Raw genomic sequence first — 12,553 nt, 5'->3', positions numbered from 1 at the left:
AAAATAGCTATTAGAGTCCTGAATGTGCAATTTTCCATTTTTCATTTCAAATCCAATAACAAACATGTCACTGCCTAAATACTTATTGACTTCACTGTGCATGTAAAACTAACACTAATGCCCCCCTGTGTGCTCTGGTATTACCCATAGATGGCTGTATGACTGTACATGATAAAAACCTTGATGCATATTTAGTAAATGTGCATCCAGCAGCAACATGATATGAAACAAAATGAGCTGAGGATGGCGGTCCACAGATGAGGCTAAAGTGAAAACAAATACCTATTCATGCAACACAGGAAGCCAGTGTGATTGAGGACGACCGCCTGCAGATAACAGTACTCACTCCGCCCGCGCACACACACACACACACACCGGGTCACAATGGGAGGCAATTGACCAACAGGGAATGAAAGAATTACAGCAAGATGAGAAAAAAATAAGAGAACAACAGAAAGTTGCTGACTCAATAAGAAAGAACAGAAATGGCTCCAGCTGTGGTCTCATGGCAGACGTCACAGAAGCAAGAATGAGTAACAGTGGCCGTGTTCTGACACTTCATCAAGGCATCACAGCTTTAGGGAAGGATGAAAAAAATACTCTCCAGAGAAGTACTGTACTGACTTACACAACCTGTTGTGTACCATTCAACAGCTCATCCAATTGACTTTGAGAATAGCTTTAGTTGATTTAATTTCTTCGGGCCAGAACACACTGTAGTCTGTCAGTAGCTCTAACAACACCAGACATCCACTGAGCTGCCGTCTTGCTTAGATAGAAACACGTTATGAAATATCCTGCTCTTTAATGCATGACGGCTCCGAGAGAGCTGAGGGGAATAGAGATCTCTTAAATACAGGGTGGTAGAGCAGAGCCTAGGCTCATTTAACCTCACCTTACATGCACTCCTCAGCAAGTGGTGGGAGGAGACGGTGAATATGCTGAATGTATAATTCATATTTCCAGCCGCATTATAACTATCATACAAATTCCATTTTATGTAATGTGGTATTTAAAACAAAAGGAGACGTGCATTGCACATTAATACTTAAACAGACTTAGACACACACATACACACAGAATCCAAGAACAAAAGCCAAAGTACAAAGGAGCTGAAAGGATTGCAACAAAATGCCCTGAAGCTGCAGTGGTGCATCAAACATTCAGGCACTATTGTTTTTTGCAACAAGCTCTGTGTTTCCACAAAGGAGGAGCTGGATAATGTTAACACACTTGCTGTAACCAAAATACCAAAATCCTGTTGCTGTCCTCTGGCAGAATTCACAGACAGAAAAAAAACTTGCCACATGCAAAGAAAAGTTCTGTCGCACATTACAAAATGTGGGTTGGCTCTATTGGGTATAGTATAACAAGTGAGTAACGTGCCCTTCAGATTTCAGTGAAAGAACAAAGCTTTGTCACTGTGCACGCCATATTGAAGACTGAATTGCTGCAGCCTCTCCAGCACATTGGTAGGGCTGCAGAAACACCGGGGAAAATCTACTTCTGCCCCTTCTCACAATAAGTTAATAACAAGTGAAATGCATAAAGGCTTGTACTGCATCCATTCATTGTAACACCCACCATTGGGTTGTTGTTAAAAACCAGCAACCATGAGTTCAGAAGTTCAATCAGACTCCAAACAACCAGACTTATAAAGTAGTCTTCATAGATATATCATGAGTTGCATGCAAAATCTTTCTTGAACAAAAAATGTGAACACAAGTTTAAATTTTCTGTTAAGAAATGCAAAAACAATCCCGGCTTCAGTCCAAATGACATAACAATACTTTTTTTTCCCTATCTTACTATGAGTTATAGTTATAGTGTTTCATGTTTTCTTACTGCTATACAAGCACCCGTAAAAGTTTGCATTGATTCAAAAATCTATAAATAGAAAGGTTATCATTTTGATTTGATTTTTATTAACGTGTGTTCGCCACTTTACTATATATGTTTCACTTGTTCATTCTTGTCTTTGCTGTAACAATGTAAATGTCCCCGTTGTGGGACTAATAAAGGATTTCTGATTCTGATATGGGGAAATATCTGATGGAATAAAGATTAAACAAAACTATGAGCTGATTCCAACTTTTGACACGTGACGTGATGCTCTGTGCTACTGACACGAGCACTGGAGTTCAATATCCAGCCTTAATAGTAAATCATAAACTGTCTTCAAAAAAACAAAGGACAAAGAAAATGGAGATTTGCAGCAGGGAGTACCCAACCAGCCTTCCTGTTTCACAGAGACCACAGTAAGGGAAACCAGCATGTGAGGATCAAAATCTTTGTTTTGACAAAACTTCTGTCATAAATCTGATTCGATGCCACTTCAGTGTTACCTTGAAAGCGTATTTGCGGTTTATGTGGTCATCAGGCTCAACTGGTGCAATGACATAACTGGGCAGAGGGATGCTACCGAGCACTGTCTCCTCTCGGCTGTCTGTGAAGCAAGAGCACACACGCAGATTATTGTAACATCTCAAAACAACAATCTCTAATTCTGCCAAGATCTTTTACGATGTTTACAAGTGACTGCAGATTTATGAACAGCAGGAAATTTAGCGAGGCATAATTCATGGGTGACTCTTGTCTGGTGGAGGCCATGTGGCTGCATGTGTCACGAGGTGGCATGTGGCTTATCTATTATTCAGTATGATTAATGTAGGAGAGGAGGTAGATGCGCTGGCAACACAAGCACAGATTACATCCCATAATAAAACACTCAAGTTAATAAGGAAGGAGAAGTGGGAGGAAGAGAAAGGCAGGCAGAATAAGAGATAGCGAGATAAGCCATACATCTGATTATAGGCTGTTATTAATCAAGAAATTAATCTTCCCTCAGAGGAGAACGTGTATGATCGTATCACCATATCCATTTTAATCTGTTAAATCCTGGCCTAGTGCACTTTTCATGGACTCACCTTTGTAGTAAAACAAGCAGTAGTCTGACAGAACAAACCACTTCCTTTTCCACAGTCGCATTCCAGAGCTGTCCTGCAGGTGAAGGGGGAAACGCAACACACAGTGTATTTAAGTACGTTTTTTCTTGCAGTATTTGGCACACAGCTGCAGCCTCTACATTTAACTCAGTAACGAAGGTCTCTAACTCTGTGTTTGGTCGGGGCTTTTTAATGTCTTGTACTACTTAAATTCATGCGCTCTCATAAAACACCTAAATCCAGATTAAAAGAGTTTTGTCAGGGCAGTCCGAGCATTCATTTTGTAAATGTTACAGTTCATAGAACATCAGATTCTACACAAAACTCTTTAACATGTGCTCTCATAGGTGACAGGTGGCGGTCTTTCTTTTGCACACACACAATAGGAGCAGGGAACACCAGCTCACCTGTTTATAGAGCCAGCCTCTCACCACCACTGGGATGTTGAGGTTTCTTTTAATAGCATGATCCCTCTTGCCAAAGCTGTGCACTTTTCCTGTACCTCTGGTGCCCTGCAGAAAGCAAGAAAAAAGAAAGAAAAAAAGACTTGATTATGTCGTGGCATCAAAGCTGTAAACCTTTGTACTTTGCTTACCTTAAGGTTACATACAGTCATTACTAGAGAGTGGTACTGTGTAGTGGGTTTGAGGATCTCAAAACTGGGGGGATGGGCCCGCCTAGGAGGGTGAGGATCCAATGTGAGGGGATGGATGACCAAAAAAGTGAAGCGAAATTTAAGTTGAATAAATGTTGTTTCAATGAAATTCCGCTTGGCTTGTTCTACCAGTATTTTCCCTAATATTGTAAAAGATTGATAAAAATAAAAAATAAAAAAAGAGGAAAGGGTGGGTTATGAATTTGTTTTGGCTTCTGAAGGGGGGCCATGACAGAATAAGTCTGAGAACTACTGGTGCAATCCACAGTGCAGAGAATACAACTGCAAAATGCAGTAACTTGGACTTGGAAGTAACGTCACTGGAACTCCATTCTTCTAACACTAATAACGAAAAGAGGAAATACCAACTGGCTACTCCTGTGGATGTGTGCATCCATTTATAATCAGGCATATTTTTAGACAAGGTCATATCAGACTACATTTTTTTAAATCATACTATTTCTCAGGTGCTTTTCTACAGAAATACCTGGGGTTGTCGGCTTGACCAGCTGGCTAAAAGAAGACACAAATGTTGAGGGGACAAATACAGTTTGCATACCCAATTCCTCATACAGAGTCATGAATGTGACAAACATTAAAAAAATACCAGAGGGACCAAAAGGTAAGGTGAGGCAGTCACACAGAACAATCATCACGCAGACAAAGTAGTATTCTTTACGTCATCTGATTATCTTCTCAATCATTTGGTCCATAAAAATGTGAGAGAAATAGTTAAGGATGTTGTTTACAAGCTCCAAAGAGCCCAAAGTAACATCTTCAACCCAAAGATATTTAGCGTGCTGTTATATTAGACATTAAAAACAGCAACGTTAACATTTGAGGGGCTGGAACCAGCAAATGTTTAGCTTTTCTGCTTTTAAAACAATCTAAATAATGAATCAATTATCAGAATTGTTTATTAGCAATGTTAAGTAGATTGACTAATTGATCATTTTAGCTCTACAAAAAAGTAATATAAAAAAAAAAAATCACGATTAAAAAAGAAACCCGTGAGAATTCAGGCATTCACGTCCCTCAGAGCTGGTCCCTGGTCTCTAACGTTAAGTTGCTTTCAAACCTTGAGAAAAGTGTGTTCAACTGTGGTGTGTCCCATTTTTAGTGACAAAACATGTTTGCAGCAAACAAATGTCCCTGATCACTGTGGAAACAACGGCAAGTCTATCGCAGAGATGCATACTGTACACCACACCCCGTTCCAGTCCCTGAGGATGTGTAATTATGCTTGATAAATGACTAAATTATTGCTCTTTCTGGCCGTTAATAAGAATGAGATAATGTCTCATTTCTCAACATGAGCATTAACAGTCATCAAGAGAGTTCCTGAAGCAATTCGCTACCTCAAAAAGAAATGTTGGTCAGTTGGATAAATGTCAAATAAAAACCTGGAAAAACATTTTGATTCTAAAAAAAACATTTGAGTTTTATCTGTAGACACCGTTAGATTAGTTAAGGTGAGTAACACAGGTCAAATAAACAACATAAGTAGCTGTGCTCTCAGTGGAGACAAACACTGATACTCACCTTTGACACTGAGGTGGCATCCACTGCTGCTGAGGTCAAAGCCTTGGAGGACTCTGTGACCATGCTCGGGGATCTCTGATCGGCCGCTGACTTGGACATACGGGCTTCTATCCTACAGTTGAAAAGGCAGCGAGGAAAAAGATCAGTTACACACGGGATGAGAAGCACTGGATATTCATTCCTCTTGACACGCAGGAAAACAGAGCACAGCCCTGTGCTGAGCTTTCACAAATAAAGGATATGACTATTTCCTGACACCGCCACGCGACCTGTCACAGCCAATGGCTCTGAGGTGGATGTGTTAACTGTGGAAGATCTGTGTGCCAAACACTCCGGTGACTATTGGTCTGACACATTGTGAACACACCCAGATAACAAGTCAAAAAACTAAACAAAAAAAAGAACCAAAGCCTTGTGTTAAGGCACAGATGACACACACACACACACACACACACACACACACACACACACACACACACACACACACACACACACACACACTCACACACACACACATTTCTTGGGTTGGGTGTCAAATAACATATTTTTGATTTGATTGATTCTCATTAGAAAGGTTTTTCTAGACAGAGTATTTATAACCAACCATAGTATATACTGTACATTTCTGTTCTGATACAGCAACATACAGTATTTTACTGCAATGGCAAATCCATTCACTCCCACAAATTCTAGGACTTTTTTTCCCCAGGCTGCTGCAGCTTTTGATTTGTACTATGTGCTCAAAAAGAGATGCATCATAGATAGCGGAAAGATTGGAGACAGCCTGGATCAGTTTGATTTAACAAGGTCACAGAAATGTATCTTATAAATGTTAGTCTGTGCTGAATAAGTAATACCATGAAGTTCCATCAAATATTTCACCCACAAATCCTGCAGACCTCCTGTTACGTTGCATTTTAAAGGTATAATTGACATACAACTGTCCAGTACTTAGCAACGCCTCTTCCTGACTGGAGGAAACAATGTGTGACCTGTCTCTCTGACAACACTGCCGCTAGCCCACTTCATTGTTCCGCAAAGGGGTTAAAAGCAGCACTAACCTTGTTGTTTTTTCCTGCTTTATGTTGCTGCAATACACTGAAGCTAAGGAAAAGAAGATAAGCTGTGTGTCAGATAAGTGTGTCGGTGTCTAAAGCAAAGAAACTCTGGTAGAAAAAGGGGAAAGAGAGAGAGATCACAGTGGGAACTAAACTTATAGTATCTGCACTCACTGATTCGACAGCAGCCAGGATTTTTACAGGATACTTCTGTCGTATCAAGAGGGCTCTGCTGTTTTATGTGAAGCTTTCATACTGTTTACCACCACTGTCAATGGAACAGTTCCCCAGGAGATTTGTTGTGGCATGTGGTCGAGAGGAGTGATATTTCACATCACGTAGTGTAAAAGGGCTCCATCTCTCCCTGCCTCTCTGGCTACTGTATGAGGGAAATGAGGGCATATTTGACGTTTTTAAATCCTTTAAGGCAGCGGGTGCACATGGGTGAGTTGACGAATTGATCATAGTGTGATAATCTATAACAAAGGCAAAGCCTCCAGGCCATCAAAGCACAGGCTGATCGACCCCTCCATGTGGAAGGACTTCCTCAAGCTCTTTTTCCTGCTCTCTCTGTCCTCAATCTGATACGGGTCTCCAGGGAACACACTGAGGTTCTCCTTTCTTGGAAGGCAGTCGATGATTCATGGAAGAAACCAACTTACATTTCAGATATCATTATACGCTGAATGAAGCCTATAACATCACCATGACAGTGAACAGAAGAAACATTTTGCAGCCACAGTGAGGTCATGCCAGGACTGCACCCCAGCTGTCACGCTCCCCACTAAACTCTATAACAGCATTATGAAAAAAGAAAAGGTACACAGCATGTAGCAGTGTGTGTGTGTGTGTGTGTGTGTGTGTGTGTGTGTGTGTGTGTGTGTGTGTGTGTGTGTGTGTGTGTGTGTGCGTGTGTGTGTGTGTGTTTGCACTAAAGCTGCCTTTTTCATAACTCTCCTCTTCCGGAAAACTTTTCGCAGTCTTAGTTTAAGACTGGGCTAAAACTACAACAATCCACAAACATAATTCTATTATTCAAAGCTGCTTGAAGATTTATGGTAAAACGGATAACGTGCCTCGTGAAATACTGTAAAGTATGTAAGCAGTGTTTTAGACCAGAAAGAAATATAATAAATAACTTGGCTGATTGTTGATGAGACAGATTCATGACTCCAGATGTGATATTATTAACAGGGTCAAAAGCATATACTGCATTGGTGTCAGCCATGCCATTACCATAAATCCTATTAAGGCATTACTTTAAAGAATAATACTGAAGACTCTCCAGGATCCAAAGTAAGTGCAGTCGGCTATGAATGCCACGATGGTAATAAATACATTCAATTTGATGAAAATTATTACGATGCCCATCCTTTAGTGCTCTGACTTTGACCACAGCTCATTTTCCTGATGAACACTTACCTGGAACTATCTGTTGAATAGACAACTCCCTCCACCCCCCCTCGTGATATGCTTCATCAGGGAGGGTGACAGGCTATTTCCCAGTCTATTTCTGGACTCCCACCGCATGCCCTTGACGCAACCTATCTGTACATCTAAGCATGCAGTGTATGCATCATTCCCAGGAAAAACACACTGACTCACCTGTCTTGAAGTGTGTATTCTGTGTTTTCAGGGGATATCTGTCCGGTCACAGGGTGCCGAAAAGATGTAGCCCTCAGGTTGTGGCTGCAGGACAGAGAGAGATTGAAAATAGGGAGGATGGAGATAAAACAACACCAAGGGAGAAAACTAGATTAGTATGAAGTCATTAATCATACTCCTGTCTGATCACATCACCACACGGCTGTGTTTCTATTCATCTAAACAAAACGACATAACGTTTAGCTCACAATGAATGCCTCAGTCAACTGTAAAATATATATATATATATATATGGTAGCACTGCAGCAAGATCAGACACCACCTTAGCCAGCTCACCAGGCTTTATTGATTTCAGTTACAGCAGATGGGGCCATTCATTGCTCTAAGTAGAGCAAGTGGTGCTGGTGTTTGGAGGATTGAAATATTATGCCATGACTCTGTTTCTATTTGTTGTTGTCTATCATATATTTATGTGTGACTAGGCAAGGACAAGATTTGGGGTTTTACATCAAAATCCAAGAAAAAGATCTACACACAATGTCTTAAGTATTGAGCTAAAATACACTGACAAGGATCAACGGCCCGGTACTTATTCCTCATGCTGTACTTGGATGAGGTTTCTTATGCTTCATATTAAAAAAAAAATAGATTTAATCCCTTTCTAATCACTGATGTATTTATTCGATGCCCAACCTTATCATCTAACCATCTTCATCAGGTTACGCTTGAATAATTCATTGTGTTTGGCTTTCCATTTCATTTACTTTCTCTCACTATTTTACACAGAACCCCATAACTGCAGAGGGCCTTTAAGGTGCACGGCTCCCCAGGGTAAGTTAGCTGACATTGATACTCAGTACTGCCATCCGTTATCCCCTCAAACTTGTGACACACCCCTCGAGATGCTGCTGGCATTGTATCACACATATAAATTGTAATTGTAATGTAGTTTGTACTAATTGAGGAGCTTTAGAAACCTTTGTTCTGTACAGTCATTATACAATGTCATTGTATAAAAGAATCTAGCAGAAATACTATTCATATCGAGCAGCAAAGGCCTGTGTGCTTCATCTCAGGTGGAGACAGCTATGAGAATGAGGACAACAGATATGTATATACTGACATCTTTGTCCCATTTAGGTTATATGAAAAACTGTGGAATGGTGACCGTGTGTGATAATATACTGAACTGCAATATTATGCTTTCCAGCCCTGGCATTTGTCATTGTTGTGTTTATTCCCCATAACCATTTTCTTTTTTTATCTTTTCCCATCACCGTCATACACAATGTATTACAGCAGGAAAAATCACTATTCTTCAACAGAAGCTGTGAAATACCATGCGCAAGTCTACAATAAAACCATAGAGTAAATACTGCTGCTGTGCAGAGGCTAAATCCAAATGCTGCTTTTTGAATATACTCACACACGGGTAAAGATATCTATAATAAAAAGCTTAGATAAATATGTTTACACTATCCTAACTTAAAGTGTACCAAGTTTAAATAAATGACTATATATCCAGCAGTAAGGGGTGAGTCCTCTGAGGGGCAGCTGCATAAAGTCAGTACTATAAAAGGTGAAGAATGATACAAACAAAAAGTGGTGCCTTACTGCATCACCATGCAGCAAACGCAGGGGAGACTAACTGTGCAGGGTGGAGAGATTTATGAGTTGACATTTCAGAAAAAGGAACAAGAATGATGAGTGTGAGAGTGATTCTGCACACACAAACAACATACCATCAAATATAAACATTCACACATCCATGTAAAGAAAGCACACACACACACACACACACACACACACACACACACACACACACACACACACACACACACACACACACACACACACACACACACACACACACACACACACACACACATAGGCTTGTTCCTGGTAACAACTCATAATTTGCTGAGCTGAACTGGGCTCATACAGCACTGCACCAGCATCCCCTGTTAATTAGGAATCTGCATTCTTTGAGGCTTTTGTTTTAGCCGCATTACTTCCGAACTATTTGTCATGGAATTTGCAGCATCCCCAGTTAGTGTACAAACACTGCAGCACAGTAGGTCTATTTGTTTGCAGAAAACTAGCATACCATCAACGCTTGTGACAATATTGTCCCAAAGGGGAAAATGAACTCCTGCTGCAGAGGAGCTGAAGCGCACTGCCTTCTAGATTATATACTGAAAAAAATCAGCTTTGTTGTCAGTGCCAGTACCATATTGTCATTATATATTTACTTGAGGTAAAAAACAAAACCACCTTGCAGTAATGTCTGCTTCTAGATTCATATCTTTACATCACCTCACTCTGTTATAGTCACTTTGATTTGAGTGCAATTAAACATCTTAAGGATTTGGTGTAAACATAGAAAACAGTAACACTGAGCTATTACTTACTTACATCTCAACCTCTAAACCACAAGTTTATTAGTTGATGCATGAATAAATCCAATGAAACCAACATACGTGTAGTTTTGAAGTAATTCAGGTTATTTATCTTCCAATTCAAAATGAGTATTATCATAATAAAGCCAAGTTACTCACACCACACAAAAAGCTTCTTAAGTATAACAAATGTTTATTGCAAAAAACCTTAGTTTACTCCACTCTCTTATACTACAGCTACTGTAATATAATTGTAAAAAAAACAAGCACCAAAGTAGCCTAATATAGCACATTAATAATTTAAATATTAGTTCATTGGGAGCATACACTGAACATGAATAATTCAACAGACCAAAAGATGGAAAAATCAATACAATATTCTCATCTCAGCACAGATATGTTGTGTTACAACACTTATCCTGAGATAAGTTCTACGTTAGACTCAGATCAAGCTTCAGGGACATTTTCTTTCCAAAGAAAACAGGCACTGCCTGACACCACTAGCATGTTACAGAGCCCCAAAACACTGAACATCAGGTCAACGTAGAGTTAATGCTTCCATCAGGCCAGATAAAGACAAGAAAGAATGACTGGCATTCCTACTTGTGGAGAAGCTCAAGAGGGCTTTTACGCAATGAAGCAATGTTTATGTGTCCAGTACAAGTGTTACCCCAATGTAAACAAGACTTAGTTCAACTCTAGCTGATAAAAGTGGTGAAATTCAGGTAAAAATATACCATGTATAACCATATATAAAGTAGAAATACCAGTTTTGTGACCAACCTTTATCCCTGTGCATGAACTCTTACAGTAGCCAATTAAGGATTTTCTATACACTGAGTGGAGTTAGAAGTAAAGTGGGCAAAGTTAACGGTGAATAATGAGTAAACTGAGAATACAGTGGCGACCTGGTTTTCATTACAGCTTCTCCTAAGAAATGTGTAGAAAAAGCAGCACTGCAGCTCACATCATAAAAACATGCTCTCTCTCTCTCCCTCTCTCTCTCTCTCTCTCGCTCTCTTTCTCTCAATGCTGCAACAACTGAAGTCCACACTTCAGCCCAGGCATGCCTCACCAATTCTTTTCCAGCAAAACAAGAGGCTCAGGGTAATCCCTGTCCAACACAGGGGCTAAGTCTTGGCACCAGGGCCACCAGGGGCACGGCTCTGTGGTTTGAACACCTCTCTCTCTAATTCTCACACCAATAAAAACACACCAAGGATCGAAACTGCTCCACAACACACATCAATGATAGGGGATTACACCATCCACTTACAGTCGCAACTCCTGTGTCTATTTACACCATTCTCCCTAGTGGGAAAAAAGAAAACTCCCCAGACTGTACCCACTACTAGCGCATATCGCTCTGCTTCAGTTTGCTACTTACTATGCTCTGCTGTATCATGCACACAGTGGAGACTGTCTCACCTGCTGCGAGAGTGAATCAGCGTGAATCAGCTGCTAGTGATGCTGCAGGTCATGGAAATCCTCTCGGTATTGTCAGGACAGGAGGAAGATGCAGAGAGGGTCTCTCGTAGCAGCTGGCATCCGCAACGAGCAGAGGAAAGTGGAGCCAGCAGGATGAGAGCAGGAGGGGGAGCTCTTTATCTCCACTGTATCCTGCTCAAGCGTGCTGTATGAAAGTTTCACGCCACGCTTGCTGGGTAGATGGGAGAGATCTAATTCCCTCCCATCAGGGGAATACCTCAGTTGTTATCAGATCCTCCTCCCTTTCCATTTTCTGCATCCCTCTCTTCCTTTGCTAAACATAATCTCTTTGAAAGAAAGAAATACTAAGTTATGTAGTTGCTGATGAGTCTTGTAAAAAGGGTCTTGTTTTACTCTGTTCACGTTGTAGATTGCTCACATTCCTTCACTAATGGAAGTTGACATTTGTTTTGATGGATTTTCTTAGTGTTTGTCACACAGGTGTACCGCTGGTATCCTCTGAGTGGCAGCATTGCAGCTAAAGTAATGAAGACAAGGAGGTATGTTGGCAATTATCTTTTCCAGTATGATAACCTCTTTTGACCAAGTCCTCCACACTCTACAATACTAATTTTCTGAGTATTTAAAGCAGGATCCAGAAATATGTTGCAATTTGATAAACATTTGAACTTCTTAGGCCCTTTCAAGGGCGCCACGGGGTCGTTGGTGTCTTCTTTTTGAAGCACTGGTTTAACAGTGACATTGACCTGTGACCTATACTTAGTGGGAATTGAAACTAATCCTGAGAAAAGTGGCACAGAAGAGCAGGTGGTGGCAGCATACTATAGGCCTGTGGGAAATATTAAATCTGACAGACAACCAAGGATTGGGGAGTTAGCTTATGCTTTATTTCTTTCCCAC

The 12,553-nt window shown here is 40.5% G+C and overlaps 1 protein-coding gene across 8 annotated transcripts in view; it reads right to left on the bottom strand.

Annotated features, from left to right (window-relative positions):
- The window catches only part of plekha7b (pleckstrin homology domain containing, family A member 7b), a 67,407-nt gene that overhangs the window by 28,180 nt on the left and 26,674 nt on the right, over nt 1-12,553 (bottom strand). For all 8 annotated transcript variants that reach the window (XM_029427935.1, XM_029427985.1, XM_029427946.1 and 5 more), the window contains 5 exons: nt 7,806-7,889; nt 5,143-5,254; nt 3,353-3,457; nt 2,928-3,000; nt 2,346-2,446 (listed from right to left, as the gene is read on the bottom strand). In XM_029427935.1, coding sequence (XP_029283795.1) covers nt 2,346-2,446; nt 2,928-3,000; nt 3,353-3,457; nt 5,143-5,254; nt 7,806-7,889 — 475 coding nt within the window. The remainder of the gene's footprint in view (nt 1-2,345; nt 2,447-2,927; nt 3,001-3,352; nt 3,458-5,142; nt 5,255-7,805; nt 7,890-12,553) is intronic.

The sequence above is a fragment of the Cottoperca gobio genome, chromosome 3, assembly GCF_900634415.1.
Source record: "Cottoperca gobio chromosome 3, fCotGob3.1, whole genome shotgun sequence".
NCBI lineage: Eukaryota > Metazoa > Chordata > Actinopteri > Perciformes > Bovichtidae > Cottoperca > Cottoperca gobio.
The sequence above is the reverse complement of the archived record's forward strand: the minus strand, read 5'-3'. Positions and strand labels throughout refer to the sequence as shown.